Source organism: Cygnus olor, chromosome 1 (genome assembly GCF_009769625.2).
Source record: "Cygnus olor isolate bCygOlo1 chromosome 1, bCygOlo1.pri.v2, whole genome shotgun sequence".
Lineage (NCBI taxonomy): Eukaryota > Metazoa > Chordata > Aves > Anseriformes > Anatidae > Cygnus > Cygnus olor.
In genome coordinates, this window is record NC_049169.1 from 178,280,200 (window position 1) to 178,307,465 (window position 27,266).

At 38.7% G+C, this 27,266-nt stretch overlaps 2 protein-coding genes across 7 annotated transcripts; one reads left to right on the forward strand and one right to left on the reverse strand.

The window, feature by feature from the left end:
- The first annotated feature begins 4 nt into the window (after window positions 1-4).
- LACC1 (laccase domain containing 1) lies at window positions 5-26,754 on the forward strand. Of its 6 annotated transcripts, XM_040541587.1 has the most exons (7): window positions 17,792-18,075; window positions 20,363-20,809; window positions 21,060-21,649; window positions 22,902-23,083; window positions 23,558-23,723; window positions 25,555-25,780; window positions 26,246-26,754. In XM_040541587.1, exons 3-7 carry the CDS (start codon window positions 21,082-21,084, stop codon window positions 26,418-26,420), a joined length of 1,317 nt encoding a protein of 438 aa, XP_040397521.1. In that variant the 5' UTR covers window positions 17,792-18,075; window positions 20,363-20,809; window positions 21,060-21,081; the 3' UTR covers window positions 26,421-26,754. The 6 variants fall into 6 exon arrangements, with proteins under 6 accessions (XP_040397543.1, XP_040397536.1, XP_040397552.1 ...); XM_040541609.1 differs by lacking the exons at window positions 17,792-18,075; window positions 20,363-20,809 and adding an exon at window positions 5-180; XM_040541602.1 differs by lacking the exons at window positions 17,792-18,075; window positions 20,363-20,809 and adding an exon at window positions 6-197.
- CCDC122 (coiled-coil domain containing 122) lies at window positions 5,652-17,958 on the reverse strand. The gene is made up of 5 exons (XM_040568877.1): window positions 17,940-17,958; window positions 14,696-14,826; window positions 12,111-12,509; window positions 10,834-10,950; window positions 5,652-7,029 (listed from the first exon to the last, which is right to left on the reverse strand). Exons 1-5 carry the CDS (start codon window positions 17,956-17,958, stop codon window positions 6,877-6,879), a joined length of 819 nt encoding a protein of 272 aa, XP_040424811.1. The 3' UTR covers window positions 5,652-6,876.
- Window positions 26,755-27,266: the final 512 nt, after the last annotated feature.

Genomic DNA, 27,266 nt, shown 5'->3' on the forward strand with positions numbered 1-27,266 from the left:
GGGAAATCCTTCCCTTTAGCACCCATCCATACACATTCCTGCATCATGTGACATGATCAAAAAAAAGAAGGCTGCATTATTTCCCTGTTGAGTGTGGAGTTTCCGTGATATTTTCCTACTTGTTTACGTTATATCGTTGGAATCGATCAACAGTTTCCTCAAACTTTTGCTAAGTGGCAGGTAGGACTCATCGCTTGGTAAGTTTTCCCACACTCTTATTAACATGTTTGTTGCTGCTTGCTGTTTGTTTTGCCCTTCAGAGTGGGCAGTCACTCCTCTTCCTTTTGCCTGCAGAGCGCCAAAGCCCAAAGTTCCTGTCTTAGCCCCACACCCATCCTCAGAAATGATTGATATGGGTTTGGCGGCATGCTTCTGCGCTGGGAGCTGGGAGAGCCTTATGTAAAGAGCACAAAGTGCATTCACTGAGCTATTCCCTGAAAATCATAAATCATTCTCCTACTGTCTGTGTTTGCTCGTTAAGGGGAAAAAAATGCCCTGAGATCAAGCTACTACTGCTCAACGTCACTGTACCAAGAAAAATCTGCCTCAACAGGCTTCCAGGATTCGCTAGAATTAGACACTTGTAGAAAGCTGCATATACTTCCTTTTTCATATCTTGTATAGAATGCTGATAGTTTAGAGAAGACAGTAATTTTTATTTCTCTGTTTCTGTTGATTTTTTTTCCTTGATGAGTTTTCTCCTGGTGAAGCAGAATTCACTAGTAAAATGTTTATGCCTTGCTGATTTTTATTATCTATCTGTTAAACTCTTAATTTGTTACAACTCTAAATTTGGAATGCTGTACATGGGGAAATCTGTAAATACTGTGCGATACAAAGTTCTGTTTAATCAGAAGTGTGCCAAATGCATTTCATCCTGTAAAAACTTATTCTTAGCACACTAAACAACCAGATGTAGATTTCAGCTGTATTCATGACTAAACTTGTACAAGTTTGGTGAAGATAGACAACAAAGCTTCAAAGATGAGAAATGAAATTTGCTTAGGTGTCCAGGTAGTTGAATTAAACACACAAATAGCATGTTTATGTGGGATAAGAGCCCTCAACTGGCATTTAATGTGATGGTGATATGGGACGACAATAACAGTTGGAGCTTATATCCCCTAATAAATTACTTCAGAGATGGAACAGACTTTCTGGAAGATGGTGGCCTTCATACTACACAACTTTTGTATTTAAGAGTTCATACTCTTTGTGGTTGGAAAAGCGTAAGTAAAATGGATTAAGGACTGACTAACACGTCCCCACAAACAATTGTCAAAGAAGCTCCAACATATAAGGGGGTATTCATACTAGCACTCTGCAGATATATTTATTAGGACCAATACTAGTATTTTCATTTGATATGGAATAGAAGATAATTTAGTTCCAGTATAATTTGTTAATGACACAAAAATGAGAGAACGGTTGTACATAGCATAGACATACACAGCAAAATAAAATGCTTGAATTTTATCTATATTTTGTGGCAAGAAAATTGAGAAACACATTTGATAGCTGAGGTACCTTAAAAATATTAAGCACCCCAGTAAATAAGAGCATGAGCTTTCTTGGGAAGAACAGAGTCAAAAGGTGTATTAGAAACTTTAGGCTTTGGATGATAGTAAAGTCTATGTAGGAGAAGGAAACCTCTCCTCTGCATAGAGCTAACAGGAATATTACATACACTTCATGTGTTCACCTTTGTTAAATGATTCTAAACCAGTTAAAAAGATGCGCAAATAAGCATGGAAGTTTCAGTGAGATACTGAAATTTACTGAGAACAGGTTAAAAAAAATACAACAACAAAAAACAACAGTTAAAATGTATGCCTAAGTTATTTACTAAGTTATTTATTTTGATATTAGTGAAATGTGTTGAAAGTGTGTTGATACAGAGAAACTGCCTATTACCCAGAGAAATAATAATGAAAATTTTTCTTGGTCAAAAAGAAAAATAAGGTGTGATATTTTCGTTAAGTTAGAAGGTTTGGATTGTTGTCTAGAGTTGTTTTAAACTGGTAGAAAAGTACAAGGTCAAACTGTGACATTATAACCATGTTAACACAATAGTAAGCATCAAAGTAAATTCTGTTTAATTTACTTTGTGTAGCTGCTAAGAAATATATCTTCATGTATTGGTTGTCCTGGTACAGAAATAATTAGAAACTATCTGTGAAAGCAGGACAATGTATGTTATAAAAGGCATATGTAAGGGCATGTCGCCTTAATACCCTGGGTGAAAATTTTGGACATTGTACCTTTTTGGAGGAGATACATTAAGATAAAGCTCTCATCCAGATTTGACAGGCAATAACTTTGACAGGCTTGATCGATTTAATTCAGCAAGCAGACAGTGATTTTTCTTTTTTTTAATCATTTAATGGAGAGAAACTACCTGCTATAAAGTACACTTACTTCACTGCATGGCTGAATAAATTCAAATTTGAAATGATACTAAACAAATAAACAAAAAGAACAGTTAATCACTGAAACTAACAAAAAGGCAGTAAATTCTCAAAATTTTCATCTAGAGCCCTTTCTGGAAGATGTGCATGAATCAAACGTTAGCTGTTTTGCTGTGTATAGGGAAGACAGTTTTTATTGTTTCAGTAATGTGCAGCATACATGACCAGACAAAGTTCTGTTGGTGCTTTCTGGATGGACTTACAAGCAATGAATGTCTGAGTCACATCAGAACAGAAAGGTAACTAAGATCAGGGGTAAATTTTCAAATGTCTATCTTTGTCTTCGTTTAAAATAAATCAGATTAAAAAGTTTTAACCAATCATATTATTCCTATCACATTACTGTTACTATAGCATAGGATATTGATGGTTTTATTTCTACAGTATTGTGTTAAGGAAAGTAGCCTGCTTCATAAAATCATAGAATGGCCTGGGTTGGAAGGGACCTTACAGATTACCTAGTCCCTTCCAGCCCCCCTGCCATGGGCAGGGATGCCACCCACTAGATCAGGTTGCCCAGGGCCTCATCCAGCCTGGTCTTGAACACCTCGTCACTGGTCTCCGCCTGGACATGTAGGCATTGGCCACCACTCTCTGGGTGCAGCCTTCAAGCCAACTCCTTACCCACTCAATGGTCCACCCTCCAAATCATCTCTCTCCAATGTGGAGATCAGGATGTCATGTGGGACTATGTCAAAGGCCTTACAGAAGTCCAGGTAGATGACATTGGTCGGTCCTCCCTTGTCAGCTGGTGCAGCCACTCCACCATAGAAGGCCACCAGATTAGTCAGATGCGATTTGTCCTTGGTGAAGCCATACTGGTTGTCTCATATCCCCTCCTTGCCCTGCATGTGTCTTAACATTGCTTCCAGGAGGAAATGTTCCATGATCTTCCCAGGCACCGAGGTGAGGCTCACAGGTCTGCAGTTCCCTGGATCCTCCTTTTGACCCTTTTTAAAAATGGGAGTGATATTTCCCTTTTTCCAGTCACCAGGAACTTCACCTGACTGCCAGGACTTTTCAAATAGGATGGAAAGAGGCCAACTCCATCAGCCCATTCCTTCAGGACCCTGGGATGTACAGCGTTGGGCCCCACAGACTTGTACTTGTTCAGTTCCATCAGGTGGTCTCAAAGCTGCTCTTTGCTTGCAGTGGGAGGGACTTTGCTCCCCCAGCCAAACCTCGCCCAGAGGTTCCGGGACTCAAGACGTGGAAAACCTGACTGGCAGTGAAGACTGAGGCCAAGAGGTTGCTGAGTACCTCAGCTTTCTCCATGTCTGTTGTTACCAGTTCTCCCCTCTCACCCATCAGAGGGGGCACACTCACCTTGTCCCTTCTTTTCTGGCCAATGTACTGAGAGAATCCTTTCCTGTCATTCTTTGCATCACTTCCCCAGCTCAGTTCCATCCATGCCTTGGCTTTCCTGCCCCCAATCCTGCACACCTGGACAGCATCCCTATGCTCTTCCCAGGCCACGTGTCCCTGCTTCCCCTGCCTGTGCATTTCCTTCTTGCGCCTCAGTCTGACCAGCAGGTCCTTGCTCAGCCATCCCGGCTGCCTGCCCTCCCTGCCCGTTTTCTTACACAGGGGGAGGGAGACTTCCTGTGCTCTAAGGAAAGCATCCTTCAAGAGCTGCCAGCTCTGGTCAGCTCCTTTGTCCCTAAGGACAAGTGTTCCAGGGTATCCCATCCACTAGGTCTTTAAACAGCTGAACGGTCGCTCTTCGGAAGTTCAGGGTCCTGACCCTCAGCCAGGACATGCTCACTGCAGCCCAGACTGCCTCCAGTCTTTACCTCTTTAATGAGTTCTTCTGCACCGGTGCACCAGGTTCTGTAACACTTCTCCTGCGGTTGGGTTGTCTCATACCTGGATCAGGAAGTTATCCTCAATGCACTCCGGGAGTCTCCTGGATTGCTCACAGCCTGCTGTGGGGCTTCCCCAGCTCACACCCAGGTGATTGAAGTCCCCCATCAGGGTGAGAGCATGCGAGCATGATGCTTCTTGTAGCTGAAGCTAGAAGGCCTCATCAACAGATCAGACAGCCTGTGGTAGACCCCAACCACACGGTGTCCTTTATTGGTCCAGTCCTTAACTTTTACCCACAAGTTCTCGACCTATCCGTGGCTGCTTGTCAGAGGCATCTCATTGCAATCAATCCATTCCCTAACATAGAAGGCAACACCCTTGCCCCTCCTTCCCCGCCTATCTCTTCTGAAAAGCTTATAGCCCTCTATTCCACTGTTCCAGTTGTGTGATTCATCCCACCATATTTCCATGATAGCAATCTAGTCATAGCTTTCTAATTGAGTCATCTTGACAGCACTGTGGTTTCCAGCACCTCCTGTTTGTGTCCCATTCTGTGTGCGTTGGTGTGGAGGCACTTCAGCTGGGCTATCAGTCTCATCACCTTTTCAGAGGAACCCTTCCTAATTGCTTTGGGACAGTTTACAAGTGTTTCCCTGTTGTTTCCTAAAGTGATAATGCTCCCAGGTTCACCTCCATCACTTGGAGGTACATCTCCTTCCCTCACCGCACCTAGTTTAAAGCTCTGCTAATACACTCAGCCACCTTGCTGCCCAGAACCCTCTTGCCCTACCTGGTCAGGTGTGCCCCATCCAGTGTCAGTATGGCCGATCTCTAAGAAGTGCATCTGAGATCACAGAACCCAAGACTTTGAGCACGGCACCAGCCATGCAGCTAATAGTTCACTTGATCCATTTGTATCCTTCTTCTTGGGTCCCAGTTTCCAACTGGGAAGACAGAGGAGAACATAAACTTGCACTCATGATCCCTTCAACATCTTTCTGAGGGACATAAAGTCCCTTTTGGTATTTTGGAGCCTCCTTATTGCAGCCTCATTTGACCCTACATGTAAGAATAGGAATGGGTGGTAGACTTCGGGCCTCACCAAGCCTGGTAGCCTCTTCGTAATATCATGAATGCGGGCCCCAGGTAGGCAGCAAACCTTTCTGGAGAGATTATCAGGATGGCAATAGTAATTTGTTTGATAAAGTCAAGAAGGAAGAAGACCACGCAAAACTAACCTGAGAGTCTAACAGTTAAAGTTGTGAGAGAGTCTACATGAGTGAGTGTGTTGCTTAAAATCTCTTTATATTAAGTAAAATACACAGGAAAATGTAAGTATATATGAATATACGAATATCCAAAATAAATTAATATTGGTATTTCATTTTAATATTTGCTTTCCTACACTGACAACATATAAGCAGTTTAACAGTTTTAATAGTAAACAGTTCACTAAAATCTTCATTTTCTATTCAGTTGTAAAGATAAATTTAAATTATGTAAGACAATACCTCAAATTAAAAGCTAACTACACTCACAGAACAAATAAATGTTACAGGTTTCAACCAGACAGAACTATTACCATAAGTGTAAGAACAGACAAAGTACTGTAAATTCCTCAAATGCCAAGCACATACTAAAAACAAGGCAAAGAAAAATATCCACTACTCACTATTTTAACAAGAGCTTTTAATATGTGGTCATTTATGTTGAGAATAATCTCACCTAATATTCAGCACTTAGGTGTTAGATGACTAGTATTAGTTAGTTAAGATCCTCTACTCTGTCAGTTCCTCTAAAATCAATGATCTGCAATGCATTACTGTCTCTAGATGGCGAATTCCATTTTAAAAGCTGTCTGGAGCTTTTAAAAGCTCTTCACCTATTCATTCCTCCTTATTAACTACTTGGGAGACATATGTTTGTCCAGTTGAAACCAGCCTGTTTGTAACCCACATCTGAATATACTTGTTCCCAAGCCTTTTATAGCAGGAAAGCCTATGTCCACCTTGTACCCCACACAAGGACATTCTGGCAGACGTAGGGCAAACAGGCTGTAATATCATCTATATAAGTTCCCTGCTCAGCAAAATATAGGCCATCAGAGCCTTGATATCCCAAGAACGCAAATATATGCTGATACTATTTTTTTCTGTAGGAAAAGAAAAGTAGATCTCAATCTTCAGAGATCTAATCAAATAAAAAAGAGCTCCTCAAATGTTATTTGGTTGACTTTAAATGAGTTTTAAAATAAAATTGGCACATACTTTGTAAACACCTGAAAATACTGATAACATATAATTATTGATAACACTGATATTCTTCTCCTGAACAGCCTCTGGCCACAGGAAGAAAAAAACGTTATTCCAAAGCATTACAGATTGAGCTCTGCTTAGTTTGGGCCACATAGTTAAAGTGAGAAAAAATTAATAAATAGATAGATAGATAGATAGATAGATAGATAGATATTGGGCTACTTTACTGTTGTAGCATTCCCACAAGAAAAGAAAACTAACAAACAAACAAAAAACAACCTAATTTGTCTGGAAAGTATTACCCACATTGTTGTACACCATTGTAGCTTCATTAGGTTATGGTTACTCTACAACTCCACTACTCTGAGACACTTTCTTAGTTCTGCTGCCTTTTTCTCCATCTGCTGAATGTTCCAATGCCATTGTCTTTTATTTGAATGGAGTTTGTTCAGTTGGCAATGCAAACGCTTTAGAATAGCATCGTATCTTTTATTCTGTACCTGATAAAAAAGAATAAAATACACATCAAACGTTCTTTCAAGTAAGAGAGTATTTACAGAGGTGGGTTCACTTCACCTAACTCTGTGTACGTGTAGCTTCTGACATTTGACTGTGTCATGCCATGATGACTTTATAGATACTGAAGAAACACAGAAACATCTAAGAAGCCACTCATCTGATTTATTGCAGTTATCTGCTTTAGGACAGTATCAGTTATCTGCTTTAGAACAATATCAGTCATGCCTCTTTCTCCCAGAAAAAAAAAAAAAAAAAGAAAAGGAAAAAAAAAAAAAGAAAGAAAAAAAGGCTGTTTCCCACTAAGAGCTTAAGTGACCAGTTCAGTGTGGATACCTGGTTTGTAGATGTTTAACAAAGTAAACCCCTCCCACAGATTCATAAGTGAGCATCTTACAGCTGTGGCAAGACTTTGAATGTGAAACATTTCAGGTTCCAGAGTGAGAAAGGATGAAATTTTCATTCTTTGACAACTGTGCTTGGGTATAAGTTAGAATACAAACGAGGTAACCTAAACAGCTGTAGTAGCACCTTCACTGTTGCAATGCACTCAGAAAGGTATTTTTTGCTTAGTAAGGCAAAACTGTAACAATGCACTACCATACCAATTTTGCCCTCAATGCTGCATTGTTTTGAGAAGTATTGCTGCAGCAAGGCAAACCTTTGGAGATTTGCATTCTGAAGTGTAAAAATGTGAGACATTTATTGTAATAAAAATGTAAATACTGCCTATTCACTTACGGAAAAATTGGCCTCATCCTAATTTGAATGACATTTGAGTGGTAGTATTTAACTCTTCTTGTGTCTACTTGTTGAAACATTATTACATTTTATTAAATCCACACATGATGGCATAGAGCCGCAATGGAGTTACATTGCCAGTGACTTCTGTGAGTCTCATTGCTTAAATTTCACATATAACTAAGTAACTTCTTCACTTTTGTTTCATTAATTACACTGCCCTGTTTTACTGGTGATGGGTTTCTTGGCTCTCTACTATAATCCTTCACAACTTTTCTAGGGATACAGTCATTCGGTCATCCCAATGAGTGCTTGCCAGATCTGAACATTACCAGGACTGTGTCACACAGCTTTGAAACATTTATGACCAATATTATCCACTCTTCTTAGAAATGTGTCTCTAACTTCTTTACTGGGAACTGTCTGGAACCACGAAGACAAGGAACACTCATATGCTTAGTGAAAACCAGAGAAGGGGACTTCGCTCTTTTATTTGGCATCGTGTACATGTAAGTTAATCATTAGAAAATACATTGTCTGGGTACCTGTTGAATCTCCACCACTGGAGTCCTTTAATAGGATGGACAAACATCTGTTAAGAACAATAAAGCTGCACAATGATGTCGGGAAAAGAGGGCAGCAGGAGAATAGACATTTTTTAGAGCTTTTCTTTTCTAATTAATTAATATAACAACCTATTTTCTATTATTTGTGGGTGTCTTGTAGCAGTTACTATGACTGAAGCCTCATCTCTACAGAGGTAATCACCCTCATCTATTGACCTTTCCCTATCCAAACCTGGGAATTGGCTAGGCTTTTTAAGAGATAGGTATTGGGGCAGTCATTCAGGAAAGAGAATGAGACATGGCCTACAGGCTACTTAGAAGTTCACTGGTACCCCTGTTATAAACAGGGGAAGCATCCCTGTTATAAACTAAGTGTATGGCATACGAATTAGCCATGTCAGAGCACAGACTTTCCTTGGAAGAAAGGAAACTTAAGGGACAAATTTCCTTGCAGAAAGATGTTTCTTCCATAATTTATTTTTAATTTCCAAAAGTCATCTTTTAAATGATTCAGAATGTCTGCTTTAGAAAGGCATTCCAAATCACATTCATGGACAATGTGTGTAGGTAGGGAAATCTTTGTGGGAAACCTGAGATAACACTTAGGCAAAGTGGGAGTTCAGTCCATTCAGCTTGAGTACTACCTCTAGCCATTAATGATGCTTCAATAGGAATTCTGTAGGCATTTAAGTATAGGGCTGTATAGGGGCAAACTTTGACGAGTGCTTAAAATCGTTGCTGAATCAAGGCTCCAGAAATTCTACAGCAACAACAAACTTATTAATCAGACATAATGATTTCCTTTATCTGAAGGCTCAGAAACCTGGGACCACAGATACTCTCTGCAAATTAATGAGAGGAGGCCAGTTACTCTTGGCCCAAGCACTGCTAGAAGCTCACAATCTATACAAGATGTAAAAAAAAGTACTATGACAAACTCTGACACCTCAAGGTGGGGTCAGTTTGTAGACTGACAACTGTCTTTCGAGGTGTACGTGTGACCTACCCTACATGTCTACATTCCTGGTTTGATCATTCGAAACCTATAGTGTTATACATACTATAAAAGTCCAGAAAGACTAGATTATGTGGCTCAGCTGTAGGTGCCATGAGCACCTACATTTGGTCAACTGAACTGATCTCTTTATCAGCTGGACTGACTACGCCTTCGTTGATTATAATGGGAACTGTCTGACTTGTGTAGTCACTTACATTCAGCCAACCACTTTTAGGTGTACTTGAGCCGAATTCCAACCTTGCAGCTTAGTGGATCTTCATCCATGTCTCCAATATCTCCCTTTATTCACATGCTTGCACTAAGTATTCTTTCCTGGCTTGTGCTGAGGGCTGCTGGGTATTAATGTTTCTGCTTGTCCATTGTTAGTTTATACATTGAAAGTTGGACTATTTTCTAGAGAACTCTTAATAGAAAACAATACCCTGAAACATTTGATTTTTAATCCTGCTTCATTCTGAGACAGAAAGATCTTATAATCCAAACAACTGAAAAAATACATTAACCTTCACTATTTAATTGGTTCTGATAACAGAACAGAACATTATTTTTAGGCTGCCTAATTTCAGCACGGATTTAGAGAACCTTATTAGGAAGCTGTTGCCTTGGTAATAAATTATTTTTCAGACGCTGAATAGCAGAGACTAAAGTGGCTGTGCTTTGCTCTTCAGTTTAAAAATTCTCTGCCATTTCCCATAACACAAATGATAATTCTTTTTTCCTCCTGCATTTCACAGTGGCAATAGAGCTAACCCCAGTTCTGTTAATCTTTATATTATCAGGCTTTTATCATTACATTTTGTGGAATTTATTTGAATTAACAAGATAAATGATGTGAAAGTTCCAAACTAAAGCCCTTGCAGACATGCAAAGTATTTTAGTACGGAACAAAACATAAAATACAGTTCAATTACCTAAAAAGAGAAGTGTTTAACTATTTATCAGAATTTTATCTTGTCAGCTACATATTAGCTGCTCTGTTATCCTTAATTTAACGTCAACTTAAATTAGAGAGATTCATTGGAAAACCATTTTCTTGGTGCAATTGATTCTCACATTAATGTGGTATCAGGAACCATGAGAAAAGTCATGAATAATCAAGTCAGTAGTGAGATTTAAAATATTTCAAAAGTATTACAGAAATAACAAAACAGACATCTTACTTTACTACCATTCAGTGACATCTTTCTTTTCAGAACTTCATTCCAAAAGTTAAAAGCTGAACTCCTTCTTAGGAGACTTTAGAAAAAATGTTCATAACTTCATCTCACAATAACAATTAAATTCTGAACTTTAGAAAGACTAGCAATACCAAAAACTTAAGACAGCACGGTCACCATATGTACTTGAATAATGTATGGCCAGCAACCCTGTATAAAGTACTCTGTATAAAGTACTCCAAACTTCACCTGCACTATCCACCTTTTATCAGAGAACTGCAATTATATCTTATTGAAACGACTCACCTCAATTTCTTTTCTAAGCTTAGCATGCATTTTTTTTTCTTCTTCCAGCAAATCTGTTTTTTTATTGATGAACTCTTTCACTGATGTGATCTCCTTTTTTAAAAGTGTAATTTCTTCCTGCGGGTTTAAGATAGAGAAATCCCCTTGTTTAAAAGGTTGTGAAATACATCTGCTCATCTTATTACAACTGTCACCTTTTAATAGTCTTACTTTATTAATAAAGGTGAGATAAATATCTATTACACAGTTGCACATTAAAATAATCGTTAGGAATTAAATTAATAATTTAAGAATCATAATTAAAATTGATTATTAAAATACTTAATAATATGGTTTTATACACTTTAAAAGATACTCTCTTGCTCTAAAATATACAAACAACTGTAACAACACAGGAATCTGAATTCATTTGGGTGCTTATAATTTTGTTTTAAATTTAATTTAATGCAAAATCTGTGAATATTTACTGTAATATTTGAGATAGTTTTCTTTCTCACAGGCAAATACAATGATCACAGTCTTCATTTATTGAGATTTTAAAAGTTGCCTGTACAACAAAGTTTTCATCATTATACTTGAATAAAGTAACACCACATTTTCAATAACACAAGTTGCATCACAGCGGCAATTTGTGACTTCATTTCAAATTCATACATGTTTGCTCACATATTCGCAAAATTTTGTGGTGAGGACTTCCAACATTTTAGCTTTTAATAAGTCTTGCAACTAGGCTCTAACAAAAAACAGTGTTAGACTGAAACACCAAACAAATTAATGCTTTCTGCCTCCTCCTTTTTATCACCTTATCAAACCTACCTCCCGCTGGCAAACAGCTCAGCTGTAGTTCATTACCTGACAACAAAGTTAAATGAGTATTACGCTCTTGGATAAAAAGTATAAAAACATGGCTATATTCCATTGCTGAAAAATGAATGCTGAAAAGTGTACATGTAACTTTATCCAACAACCCACATAATCCCACAAATCACTTGGCAATGATAAACTTTAATTTACAACCCTGTAATTTTTTTCTTAGCTGAGTTCATTCAATGTCATAAAATGAACACTTTAAAATAATATACATGTAACTGGGGCTGATGATTTTTTTACTGCAGACTGATGTCTTAATTTCTTCAATTAATCTATCCTTTTAAATGAATCTCTATTCCCCTAGTCAATTCATCGTGGATGTAAACTTATTAGACAAAATAATCATATTAAACTATGCCAAAATTATTTCACACAAAAGGGAATCAATCAAAGAGGAAGTATGGTACCTGCACTTGTTTTATAACAGAGCCTTCTGGATTCTTGAGATCACGCATTAACTGCTCTTTCTTTGTCCTCAGCTCTGTAACGATGGCTTTCTTTTTAGCAAGCTCAATCATAACTGGCATTTTACTTTCCATCTCCCAAAAGAGATTTTTATGAGCCTTTATTTTTTCCCGATATTCGCTATTTCTTGCAAATGTCATCTCATACTCTTCGTGTATTGTTTCTGCATCAAACCTCAGCTTCATATTTTCAGAATAGAGGGCTCTGACTTGGGCCTCAAGGTTTTCGCAGTGATACTTTGTCACTTCTATGGCATCGTCTTGCAGATATATTTCCCTTTCTGTTGTTTTTGTTTCTAACAGGATAGAATTCATTTCTTTTTCTAGTTCCTGAAACTTAGCCTGTAAAATATTTCAGCATTCAGTTAAGAGTATTTTTATTTGAGAGGATGCCAGGTATCTAGTTAAGCAATGTAATTTATATTTCTTTAACAGAAACTTCACTTTCTTAATGGGGTTTGAATTAAAGTTTATTTCCTAAAATCATCACCTTAGAGACATAATGGAGGAATAACTTAGACTTCTCGCCTTAGATTGAGTCTAAAATATGAAATGAAGTATTATTCAAATTACCTTGACTTCCCCATATTTACAAGATACATAGTACTTGATGGATCAAATCCAATCTTAAAGTTTATTTAGAGACAGAATCTCTTTTAGCCCAAATCAGACTAAAACCACATGGTACCAAACCCACACTTACACACACACACAGAAACACATGGATGGGTGATGGAGCCTAACTAGCCTGTTCTACTGAAGTCTTTATCCTGTCTTCATCACTGGAAATTTGAGATTAAGATTAATCCCAGCTATTTTTAAACCTCTAAGAAATAGGCACCTAGTCCTACAAAGGCCTCTACATCTTCTCACTGATGAGAAGCAAACAGCTCCAGGAAGCAGTACTTCGTGCCATCATAAGATGGGAGGGCTGAATCGCTGCCTCAGAAATGTTTGTCTCTCTTTGTTGACTACAGAGGTAGCCTAGATGACTAATATGGGTTTAACATCTGATTTGTAGGTGATGCAAGTTTGCTGTGATGAATCCCACCCTAAGTAACAGCCAACTATTGTGTATTAAGTGAGAGAATTTGCACTGTGATTTATGCTGCCTATTGTCTTTTCTCTAATGGAAGCATTATATGTGCTATGAAGTATCCTATTCAATGCTTTGAACAGAATAAGGCATTATCAACTGTTAAGAACAAAATGTTTCTGCATAACTTTTAATTTGGAAATCCTGGGTTACAGTTTTAGCAGGATCAGTATCTCTGCCACCATTTACTGGGGACAAAAGATCTTAATGGAAAAGATCTTCGATTTTGGAAAGGAAATTACAGTCTTACATGTCTACTGTGACACATACACATGGGAATAGACTGGAAGGTGAACAAGCGGTTCTGCATTCAGTTCCTAACTACTTAATTTAGTTATTCTGCTAACAATAATGTTTGTATGGAATTTCCTAACATTTGTGTGGTTTTTTTTGGTGGTGGTGGTGATGATAGTGGTTTTTTTTTTAAGAAAAAGAAAGGTGTTGGAGAGGAAGAAAAGAAATTAGCTAAATTAATTATCTAGGACTGTAAAGTTCTGTGCGTTTTTGAAAACTGAAACTCTTAATTGCTTGATCATAAGTTAATTGTTACAACATCGTCATAGTATGTTACAGAAATATTATTAGGTATATATATTACAGTATATTATTAGAAGAAATCTTCTTGCAAGGTGTGGCCAGTTATTACACCTTCCTAACCAATAGAAGTCTTCACTGCTCCTTCAGATAAGATACCTTCGTGCAAAATTTCAAATCTCAGTTATTTCAGTTGTAGAGCTATTTGCAGATGTTATAATAGGATTTCCTTTTGCATTCTCTCATGCTCAAAAATGTCTGAACACTGTTGTGGTTTTCCTCATACTTAAATGTATGTCTCTTGACAAACATTTGGTCTCAAAGTTTAAATGACAATTGAAGGCTTAACAAATTCTGTGAGAGATTGTAACAGAAATGATTACTTAGTTTTCAGGAATACTACACATATCTAATGTTTTACAAAATAATTAAAAATAAAAATAAAATAAAAATGGACATCCGCTAAACATGCAGAGAAAAAATATTCTGAAAAAAAAAAAAGCATTCTGTATGCTAAGAAAAAAAGATAGTTTTGGAAAACCTGATAAAAGGGATGCTTTCAAAATCTTTTTTTTTTTAATGCAAAAAGCTCTAACTTTATTTTGATTATTTAATGTTGTGGCTATTTCAGCATTTTTTCTCAAAATAATAATAAATAAAAACTTCTGCTAAAACTTACTCTAATGAAGTCTTAGCTAAGGAGCAACCTTCCAAATAATGATGCACATGCAGTTTCAGCAAGGCCTAAATACCACACAGAGGAATAGAATAGCTGCCTTACACTTAAATGCAAACACTCAGAAAAAAATGTACAATCACCTTATCTTGTTCACAGGAATATGAATAAATTGAATGAATAAATTAAATGAATTAAACTCCTCTAAAGAAAGCTTATTACCTGTAATTGGAAAAGAACTGCTTTGTTTTTTTCTATCTCTGATGACTGTAAATGCTGCTGCTCTGCAACTTGTTTTACCACTTCAGTTAGTGATTGATAATTCTGCTTGGCCATTTTATACAAGAGTTGACCTACAAAGACATAAAAGAGAAGCGAATTGTGTTATCAACATTCTGTTTAATTGGTAACTATTGACGTAAGGATACAATACTAAGGACTTCCTTATGTTAAATTTTGTTTAGCTATATGTACATAATCATATACACTCAATTTGGTTTTGTTCATTTTTTATTACCAAGAAGAGGTTACCAATGGGCAGATGCTCAAAGATGATGACTGAGAATTAGAACTCTATCTTCCAGTTTTATTAAATAAAATATTGCAATATTCTTCTGGCTTCTCCAAAGAACAGGTCCTTATTTTTTTTAAATCACAGAAATACAGAATCACAGAATGGTTGAGGTTGGAAGGGATTTCCAGAGACCATCTAGTCCAACTCCTCTGCTCAAGCAGGGTCACATAGAGCATGTTACTGCAGTCATCTTAAATGCAATTTAGAGCATATCTTCATATTTAGCCTGAATGCTTACATTATTGCAGTTACCATACTGCAGTTGTGTATTAACTATTAAACTATCCTTAATTTATGACAGAAAATAAATGGAGAAAGCTGTCACACTGGAAACCACAAACCAGTATCACTACAAAGAAACCCCAATGACTAGAAAACATTTAGTACCATCTTGGTATCACTTCAGATATCACAAATTAATGAAGAAAATCTGTACTGTAATAGAAAGTGGAACTAAACTGTGTTGAAAACATGCAAATGTGACTTGACACAAAGTGCACCTTCAGCGTATTAGATGGCACACAGATGAACTGCGTCTGCAAGGTGGTATGCTTGGCCAGGAAACCACCTTTATCATTTCGTATTTAGGGCTGTTGCTACTGTCGTGCGGCCATCCCTCACTTCTCCCCTCTATCGTGCTCCCCCAGCACCCTCACACCCCTCAGCAAGGAGGAGCCCTTCCCCTTGTGGCACAGAGCCCCAAACACCCAAAAATCGCAGGAAGGGGAACGGAGCCAGGCGGCCGCCCTACACACTCCGGCCCCCACAGGGAGGCTGTAATGGCCGCCCCCGCCTCTTCCCGCCCAAACCGCCGCGGAGCGCCGGGCATGGGGCCGTGGGGCGGCGCGGCCTCAGGCGCTTGGGGGCGGACGGGGAACCTCCGGGAGGAAGGCGGTGTGAGGGGAGGCGGCCATTGCCGGCTTCCAAAGAGCGCTAGGGGACGGGGGGAGGGCGGCCGTGCCTGGCAGGAGACGGAGGTGAAGCGTGGGGAACGACGCAGCCTGTCAGAAATGGGGTGGGGGCTGCGCCGTAGGGCTGAGAGGGGAAGGGCGGCCTGGCTTGTCCCGCGGCTGGGGCACGTTTATATAGCTCTTCGGCGCTTTTATGTCCCCAGAGTTAGCGAGTGGCGTTGTATTAAACTGTGTTTTCTGTCATAATTTGTTAGTGTTCGATATGCACTGCAGAGGACCTAAGTTTTTGAGTGCTGTTGAGTTCCAAAAAAAAATAAAAATAAATAAAAAGAATCATAAACGTTGGAAAAAAACTCCAAGATCATCTGGTCCAACCATCCCCTACCACCAATGTCACCCACTAAACCATGTGCCTAAGCACCATGTCCAACCTTCGCTTAAACACCCCCAGGGACGGTGACTCCACCGCCTCCCTGGGCAACCCGTCCCAGTGCCTGACTGCTCTTTCTGAGAAGAAATGTCTCCTCATTTCCAACCTCAACCTCCCCTGGCACAACTTGAGGCCATTCCCTCTAGTCTTAATGTGCAGTCATGGACCCATCTTGCCTACACACATATTCCTCACAATTCCAGGCTAAATAATTTTAACATTAAATTCCACATTTTTTTTAATTTAACAGCTTGACTCTGCATATGGTGGGTTTATTTCATCCCTTTTATGAGATGGCAGAAACTCAGTATAATACACCAGCTGGAGAAGTAATCCTAGTTTGACATTTTCAGTATTGTTTTGTATCCTGACAATTTTCAGACCTTTTCTTTATCCCTTTACAGCACTCTGTACTGAAAATAATCCCTGGAAGTCTTTTTTTTTTCTTCCTTAGTCTGATTAAAGGAAAGAAAATTGCTTTGTTGGTCTCTCTTTGTCGAGCCCCTGCTGTTAATTTTTAATGCCATGCCCTAGTTCAGTCACATTTGACAGTGGGCTGAAAGCCTCAAAGATAACTGCTTTCTGCAAACTTCATGAAAATTGAAAATGTACTTCATGTAAACTTCCTCCGCTGGGCAGAAGAGGAAGGATAAGATACCCACATCAGTCCCCTTTGGGACTGAATGCTAGAAGAGTTCAGCTCTCATCCCTTTGCCCAGCGTATGCTGGAAGACAAAACAAGAAGGGAAATGGCAGGGGACTCCAGAGGTGTTTCCTGGACCTGGCAGAAATGTAGGTGTATTTCAGTTTGAAGGGAAAGGAGGGGTAGGAGTCATAGAAGAGCAATTTGTAGGAAATTCGACTTTACAGATTCCTCTGTTCATGGAAAAAATATTTTAATTTTTCGTGTCTGTTTCTTCAGTTGTCATATACTTATCATTGCTATGACAATGATTTTAGCAAGGCTGAGAAAATGTATTTATTATCATATGATTCTTGGACAAACCCTGATACAAATTCCACGTTCCCCAACTTGCCTTCTGACTGTTGAATTGCCCTGTCAAAACACTGGCTTTTTTTTACCAAGCGCTGCAAAATTTCTCACTGCTCCAAAGAGAAGTTTCCTTCCTCATTTCAGGCAGTGGCAGTGAAGACTGGCATCTCTTAACCTCTATCGGAGCCTTTCTGACTGTGCTTTTTCTTGCCTGACTGCTAAATCCTTCACTGGAATATGCCAGTATGCATGCCTTGCCTTATAGATCCCTCAGAAAAGGAAACTTTTGGTCTGCACAAGTTTCCCCTTAACTTCTTTGTATTCTTGTTCTGCTTTGGTGTGCCATATGTCTCTGAATCTGAGATTGTGCAAAGCAAATGCACTGGCACGCGTGATGACAGCAGTAAGTTACATGGCAGGGTTAATGCTGCTTCCGGGTTTAGTCCTTAATCACGGTGATGCCTTTCAGTACAGTTTGTTATTTCCTGGGGATAGTGACAGCAACAAAGCAGGGTCTCATCACAAAGAAGAAATACAGGTTCCCACTCCAATCTTACCTAGAATAGGAATTTCCATCTTGTACAAATCAGCCGCAAGACTGACGGTGAGAAGTGAGATACATATATAAAGCTGGCAATGTGTGTTTATAGCAGATGATATCTTGCAAGAAGTTAAAAGGATTGACTGCCTGTTGTAAGTAATTTCTGTGTTTTAAACTCGACTTTACTTATAAAAACTGTGTGTACTTCAATTTTTTAATTTTAAGTGCTGATTTCTGTTTCTTCCACCTTTCCTAAATACCCTTAAGTTAAGAGAGGCGTAATGTTTTATTTTAATCCAAGTTAAGAGGTTTTTAAAGTTTTTTTGTTTGTTTGTTTGTTTTGCTTTGTTGTTGAAGTTTTATTGCAAGTGTGCTCTTATCCCTGTTGATTTGGACTGCTTTAATGTTTTCTCTGGGCATCTCTCTCTGGCATGGTGTTAAATATTTCTTTCCTGTTCTATTTTCCCAGAACAATGTCAGTTCTCTGTGTTTCTGTACGATAAGATGATCTGTAGGACTCACAGATGCAGGAAATTGCCAGCAATCTTGTCTAGACTGACAGAGAATTTTCAGAACTGGACCTCTGGGTTTTCTGACTTCTCACGTCTTTCATAGTTTCTTTTTTCATTACGTCTTTCATAGTTTCTTTTCTATGTTCACTTTGCATTTCTCCTTTTCACTCTTGATCTTCTCCTTACCTCTCCTCTCTTCTCGTCATCTCTCATTTTCTTTGATTTTATTTTCTTGAAGCCTGTGCTAGAGAATCTTAGTACTCTCCAAATTTTTCTGCAGACAGAGTTTCAGAGAGTGAGTGGAATGGCTGACAGGTGGCCTTGGCTTCAAGTTTGTGCAAGTATTTGTCTTACACTGTGTACTGGAACGCACAACTCCTTTATTAGAGCACTTAATGCTCTCTGATGCAGTTATGTGCAATGTGAATTTCCATTTAACACGGAACCTAGAGCGTGTTGCTTAAAACCTGAATAACCATGAATGCATTTCTAATAAGTCAAAGCGTTGATTTGCTTGGCAAGCCCATATTTTGAGAAGGGTTTTGTTTGGGGGACTTAGAAAGCAGTCATGAATTTGTATTACGAGTCTAAGCAAATTTACTTCTGACACCACTGACCTCACTAGAACTCTGTGATGCAAAACTGGAAGGATATGAGGGTGACTCAGCCCCATTGTTCTTGTGTGTACATCTCAATAATTGCTTCTGTGGACTTTTTGCAATGCATAGACAGCTTAATAACAATGCAGGCAGCTACCTCTCCCTCAGCAAACACTTTCCTTCCACCCTTTCTTTGGTGGTATTCTCATGGGGAAATGTGAGGACAACAATGAATTCCACTTACTTTCCTCTGTTGACGTATCTGAAGTGGAGCAATAATCTGTTTTTCCACTACACCCCACTGTTGTACTATCTTTGCTGAGGCATTTAGCTATAGTTAGGTTGGGACTTGTCATATTCTTACTGACCTCCCACAGAGAGAGTCAGGGTAAGGAAAGAAATCTCTGGATTTCCCAAGTCATGATGTTTGATATGAGTCTGTTTCAACGCTGTTTCCCTTGCAAGCTGTTTTCTCTAAAATCTGTTATCAGTTGTGTGCAAATAACACCCTGAGCAAAATCAAGAGTCATAAATTCCTTGGCAGATGCTTTTATCTGCTGTCACATTTTGATGCTTTCCGTTCACCTGTTTTGATAGTTGCTAATTAATCTTTGTAAGTGTTCAAGTCACACAAAGGAAAACATCATTTTCAGTCAGGATTGTTTTTCTTCCAGTCTGGAGGAAAGAACAATGAAGAAAATAGAGAATGTATTCTGTAAAACCTCCTCTGAATAAACAGTCCAATAAAACAAGGGTCTCTGATCAGGTATTAATTTGTGCTCATGCACAATTCATTCCTGTGCAGAGAAATGGCAGTATTAAGGAATAATCTAAATAATTATGAAGTCTTCCCACTGGTGATAAAGCTGAGTCACATTCGTCCCAGATAAAGCACAGTGCTTAGTCATGAAACAGCCATCTGCTCAAGGTTCCCAAAGAAAAGGGATCCAGTGTTTTGATCCATACCTCTGGAGGCTTTCACTGGAAACAGTGAAAAATTATCAAGGACAGAGAAAATAAAATAAGATGCTTCTAAGGGAATATGTAAAATATGCTCTCATAGCAGAAAAAGGAAGAAAGAGATAGGCAGGTTTCCAAAGCAGACAGGAAGCCCAGAAGAGAGGGGGGGTGAAAAAACAACACAGAAAAAATGAAAGTACACCATGAGCCACAAGACAAGCCGTGAACTACAGGATAGTTTTGAATAATCTCAGTGCAACTTGATTTCAGAGCAAAGACTGCAGCTAGCATAGTGAAGAAACAAACGAGAGGCTGTGCACAGTGTTTTATTGTTTTCATTTGGTTGTGTGTATTTCTTATGTTACTAGGTGAAGTTTCGGTATCCTGTGCTGAGTTCCTGTGTGTCCTGAGAAGAAGAACTCTGCCTAACATGTACCCCTCAATGTAGAAGCCAGAAATGAGCAAATTGATATTTTCGGTTATGCAAAAGGGAGAAGTGTAAAAAATCTTGCGGAGGTCAGTGGGAAAGTTGTGGCTGTGCTCAGAGCCCAGCACCCATACTGCCAGGAAGGGTATCAGATATGAGCTCCAACTCAGCGATACGTGTGTGAAATGCCTCAAAAAAAAATTGTTCTAGAAAATCCTCCAGTCCCAGCAAGCTGATAGCATGAAAACCTCCATGTCTGATTAGCCTTACAGGAGGTCCAAGCACTCAGAGGCCAAGAAGATCGTTATGTTGATGTGGGGTATTTGAATCAATAAATCTAGTATCAGGGACTAACCTTTTCTCATCTCTGATCTGGGATAAAACTGAGGTAGGTGTGGTGGTACGGAAATTTAAATAAATGTAAAATATTTCGCATTTTCTGTAATTTTCTTTTGCTGCAGTACTTTTTTGCATTTTCTTTTAATGCAGGGGAGGAAATCCTAAGACAATAATTATAGCTATGTCACCTTATCTACACAACATCACTAAATACATTGCTTTAATAACATAACTCTGTGTGTTTGGACTAATGGTGTCATCTTGGCTTTTTTTTTTTTTTTTTCTTTGGCTATTTGTAGGAATCTTTAAATTGCCTAGACTATGGTGGAAGCAATACTGATTGATCTGTTCAGCCTACCAGCCGTCTTGCAGAACAACATCCAAGGACTGCTATGTAACACTCTGGAAACTATTGAGAAGTGCTCTTCCATCCCTGCTCCATTTGTTTATGTCATGTGCTGCCAAGTGCAGGGCAGTGAATGGAAGGGTGAGCAAGATTCCTTGCTTCCAGCTCTGAGAGATTTCCAGAGTCTGAAGAAAAGACTTGAGGTGGTACGTGCTCTGACTACAGCTGCTGCGTTGTACACCATCAAACAAAGACTTGATGAAAAGGACATAAGCACCATTAAAATTATTCTCCCTACCTTAAGGAAAGAATTAATGAAAGTATATATAGACCATCTCTTTACTCCCGTCTACCAGTTCGAATTTGAGGATTTACAGGTGGCATCTGATTGTAATAACCTACAGACAACTGAACCTCAGAGTGAAGGGCAAACACTTTCCACACAGGACGTGGCGCTCATCCAAAGTGAGATTCAGATGTACTTGGAAAGCCTGCCGAGTCTGAAAGGGGAGCTCACCATCCTCAAATCTTCCCTGATCCCAGGTAAAGTGGACAGCAGCTAATAGATTTTATGTAGACTGTTCGCAAGCATATTTCTTCAAGGGGATTTCAAAATGGGTAGGATTTGGAAATGTCTTCAGGCAGCAAATATCTCCATATGGTGCTGTAATAATGTCTGTAGTAGGGAAAGTGTCAAGGGAGATAGAGTAAAAGACCTGCAAGTCTGTTCCGGACCTGGGGCATGATCAGTGGAAGGAGAAACCTAGGTTTAGTGAGAGCATTATTGCAGGCAGTAAAATCTGTTCCACTCTGTCTGGGGATTACACGCTCTGGGAGTTACCATCATGTTCTGAAAAGACAGGACGGGAGTTTGCCCCAGTCTTCAGCCTTATGTGCTCCTGGTTAATCAGACTTATGTCTCAGTGTCCCTGCCATGGAATGACCCAGTTTACTGCAGTATGTCTGTCAATTAGTGTAATTGTGGGGTCTCTTGATTGAGAGGGAAGCTGAGAGGTTTCCTACTGCAAAAATTTGGAACTGTTTTTCCCCAAAAATGTCTGAAATGACCCAGAACCTAAAAGGCACTCTAGTTACCTAAAGCCATCTGCCTTCGTTGTCCTTCAAGTTTTTGTCTGTGACTTTTGATCACACTGCATAAAAGATATTCTGAATCTCAACTCTGATTATGTCACTGAGCTTGTCAGCTATTAAGATAGCAAAAAGCAGTTCTAAGAGTCTCTTTGTTCAGCTTTGCCATGCAGAACCCTCGCCCCTACCAAAAAAAACAAACCCGCAGTGATTCCATTTGGTGCACAAGACCACAATAAAGTCTCTACACTGTAAACACAGAAGATTTTTCAAAAACGCTAGTTCTTGATCCTCTCAGTGTACTTCAAAAAGATGTTTGAGATTGTGTGAAGTCTTGAGAACTAATACTTCATTTGCCAGAAAAGCCTGGGAGATGCAACCTTGGAATGTTGCTTTAGAAATCGACTCTTCTTTTCCTCCGTGAGTTGGCTTTTTTGTAGGGTTTGCACTACAGCTCTATAAAAAGACAGGCAGTATCTGCCAGGACTCCATCTCACTCAAACCCCTCTATCTAGACCACAGAGGATTATGATTATGAGCAAGAAGGAAACTTAGAATTCTTCAGTTTAAATGTCAGATTTAAGTAAGAGGTAAAGCAGCACTCAACTTGTTTGACCAATTCCAGTTATCTTCAGTATAAAGCCACGTAATATTTGGACTGGTCTTTTGTTAAAAGCAATTGTTTGTTGTCTTTTTGCCTTGTCAGATGATATCTTCCTCCATGGATTCACCACAAGGACAGGTGGGATCTCCTACATACCAGCTCTAAGCTCCTGCAATCTCTTCAGTAGTTCTAGGAGGAGGGACCCACAAGTTGTTGTTAAAGAAAATCTCCGCAGGCTGGCTAATGCTGCAGGATTTAACCCAGAGACTTTTCACAGAGTCAAGGTACCTTATCAAACACTAGATTTACATAAACTGATCAAATCTTCCTTCATGCATCACTGGCTAAAACTGTAGGCATTATTCTTATCTTTCTCAGGGAGAACTTGTGAAAGGCAGGGCAATTAAAACATTTACTCTGGCAGTTTATCTGTGGGAACAGCCATCCAAACTATCAGCCATTTGGTGCAATATGGAGAAGCAGCACTGTTTCTTCCAAGTATATTCTAACATTTGACTTACCACAGGGTAGAATAGTCAGATAAATGATCAGCACAGTTTCTCTTAAAAGGAAACAAACAACAACACTTCTTTGGTGTCTTTCTACTGATACATCTGCATGTCATTTAAACAGGGGAGTGCCTGATTTCCATGCAGAACAGTTGGTGCAGAATCGAGTGTTTCATGAAAAAAAATACATTAGTCAGAATGTTTTTTTACTGTCTCATCACTATGCACATTCTGGTTTTGTTTTGACAGACCGATCATGCTAATGCTGTGTGTATTATGGGAAAGACAGAGCCTGACAGCTATGATGGAATAGTTACGGATCAGAAAGGTGTTACAATAGCAGCTCCAGGAGCCGATTGCATACCTGTACTGTTTGCTGATCCTGTCAGAAAAGCCTGCGGTGCTGCTCATTCTGGTAGGAATTTTAAATCACAGAAATCAAAATAACTAGAAGACCCCTGTTAAGGGAACTTTGGACAAAGAATTAAAAATTAGCAACTGAAGGCGCATAAATAAAATGAATAAATGAAAGATTATGTAACTATTTAGTCCTTTGCTTTTTAAGCCTGTATCTCTTGGGGGGGAAAAAAAAAGAAAAAAAAAAAAAAAGCAAAAAAAAGCTAGCATTGGGAATAATTTGTTTCCCAAGCTATGAAATTGGTTGATTTTATAGCTACAATAATAATAATTTATGCATTTATACATTTATTTTTCTGAGCTGGTAGCCAAAACCAAATAAATCCTTTCTTTGCCCCATCAAACTTAATATGTAAAAAATGTCCTCAAAACCAGAGCGAACCCCAAATCATTCTGAATCAGAAGAAATATTTAGTTGACCCAAACAACGAGAAAACTGAAGTAGGGATGGTAAGGGATGGTTAGGACAACCTGGGGAAGTGTCTGAAGTGTATGTCCCAGCTGTTAGGCTAGAATATGTATACCATAGTGAAATTTTACTTTTGGGGATGTTTTATTAAAAGAAAAAAAGTATTTATGAGGTCAGAGAGAATGCATGGCTACGAGTTTCTCCTCAGCTTTGATGCTAGTACACACCTTCATATACACACTTTTATATTTGTGAATTTTCATAAGGGAATCAAAACTTTAATTTTCCTTCAATAAAGTTGTTTTTTTCTCTAGGTTTCTCTAACCTAGTAAGCTTAAGTTAGAGAAATTAAGCGGAACAAGAATTCTACCATGGCTGTCTGTGAGAGAGAGGAATATTGTGGTTTTTAAGGGGGAGAAGGGATGGAAATAATTTTATCCACTCTTGAAAGTTTTATGGGTTTGAAGTTTTACACTGTTTTACATCAAACCTCATAGCTGTAAAATATTTCAATCTGTATATGCTTCTTTCCTTGCTGCCTCTTCATTTATCTTGTTCTGCCTTCCCTGACTCACCATACTGTGCCCAGCCCACACTGCTGCCTTCTCCAAGCATACCTCCCATCTCCAGTCTGAACTCCCACATTCTACCTCCCAAGTTATGGCCCTCATTCCCAGATCACATTCCTTGCAAGGTTTCCAGTTATCTTATAGTTTTTCTTGCCTAAATCCTTTCCTTCCTTGCCAGCCCCACTCAAATTGTGTTTAACTTGAACACGTGTTGCTATGCATACAAATCCAGACAATTAGGTATAAGGTCATGTCAGTCTTTGGATGTTGAAAAACAGGAGAAAAGTTATTAGGATATGCTATCCATCAGAATGAGACACTCCCTGTGCAATGCAAAGACCTCCTAGGACTCAAAAGGAGATACAAGAACTCAAGGCAGAACTTTCTTCTACTTGTTCTGAACAATGCCAAAGTGTAAAGTGTAAGGCTAGAGACTTGAGCCTTCTTTTTTTTTTTCTTCTATAATAACAGTAAAAACATTTTTAGCGTGTTATAAAAATATGTTTCTCACTCTAACATATTTCTATTACGACGTATTCTCACTGAAATGTTCCAAGATCAGAGGAGCGGTAATGTGTTCTAGCTGCCAAAATTGGGACACATGGAAAAAGGAATTCAGGAATCCTAATCCAAACTCTCCTCTCTACAACTCCACAAAATGATGATAGCATAATCATACCACATCATCGTATCATATCACCATATAAAATCATGACAGTTGTTGATGTGTTGTTTTTTAATATAAAGAATTGCTGTATCTATTCATTTATACTTTGAATAATAACGTGCTTTTAGTTATTATAAAATTAAAGAGAAAACATACATTTTTTTCAACCTCTTATTTCTCACAGGATGGAAAGGCACGTTGTTAGGAGTTTCTATGGCCACAGTAAATGCGATGGTATCTGAATATGGCTGTAACGTGAAAGACATCCTCGTGGTCCTGGGCCCTTCTGTAGGACCTTGCTGCTATAAACTTCCTCACGAATCAGCTAAAGAGTTTCACAGAATTGATCCAAAGTGTGTGAGACACTTTGACTCTGCAACTCCATATATTGATATTAGAAGAGCCACACGGTAAGTCTACTGAGCGCATTTCCATAATATGCACTTTTTTTTTTTGTGCTGAACTAGAGATGACAGCAAAAGAACCTGTAGTGTTAATTCCACACTAATTATCAAAATAGAGTATTACCCAGCAGTACTATGGTGAGGGTCCTCACCGTCTTAAAGTGCTCTCTAAGTAATGTGCAGATCAACAAATGATACCTTCAAATCAAAGGTATCTGCTCACCTTTGCTGGGTTTCAGCTATTATTTTATTGTTATACTGGTTTCTGGAATATTAAAAAAATGCTCAAATTATGTGTTTTAATGGTTGCAGAAAAGCAATATTTTAATCTAATATTGGGAGAAAAAAAAAAGTAAAAGTCCCAACTACAATATTGGCACAATTAGTTCAATTGGTACTTGAGGTGCTGTCTGAATGATAGGAATGTGAAGATGTACAAAAATTACTGTTTTCTGTTTGTCTTTTATAAAGGATTCTTCTTGAGAGTGGTGGGATTCTTCCAGAGAACATCCAAGATGATTCTGTCACAGACCAGAACCAAAATATCACATTCTGTACTGCATGCCATCCTGAAAAATTTTATTCTCACTTTCGTGATGGCACTAACTTTGGCACACAGATTGGCTTCATATCAATCAAAGACTGAGATAGTATCTGTCTCTTGCTCTGGAGTAGTATTTAGACAATAAGTCTGGTGCGTTGACTGTTATCCTGCTCTCCTGGTAGATTTCTTTCCTTCTTTGTTTCACGGACTTGCGATGGAAAGAGTACACAGGCCTTCAGATTCTCCTGCTTCTTCCATTCCCTGTCATTCTGAGGCAAGAAGAGATGTCTAAGATACGGATCCTGGCTTGTGTGAGCCAGGTTCCAAAGGAAACAAGGACAACTCACAACAGTAATGAAGCACTTCTGCAAAGCCAGATGCAAGATCCCATTTTCTTGCCTCTTTGACCAAGTATATCCCATAAACCTTACTGGTCATGAAAGCACAAAACAAACAACAAACAAAAACAGTAATAAAATAAAAGTCTTCATTACCTTCTGGATGAGTCTTCTGAATGAAGTTAAGGCTGACATTGCTAATAAAGGAAAGGAAACCTGTATTGCACATTACAGTTTGGGTACACCCATCAGTGTATGTTTCAGCTGAAGGTTAGCCTTAAAAAATGATGTGCCTCGGATTGTTTTTGTTTCGATTAGCTTGAAAAAGAGCTTCAAAGCACTTACAAAAATAACTTGAAAGTGAGAAGCAAGCAAGGTCCTTTGGGGCAGACATTGTAAACATATGAATGTTAACTTAAGCATTTTTTGATTGTAAAAAAAAAAATAAAACTAAGACTCAGTATAATTTGACTTGTATGGTCATGTTTCCCTAGGATTTTTTCTTTGTCATTTGTGCTCTGCTAATGTCCATTGAGACAATTTCCACAGTACTCAGTTATTTAATAAGTATCTGAAAGGGAGAGTGAATTTAACCTGTTAATTTTACTGA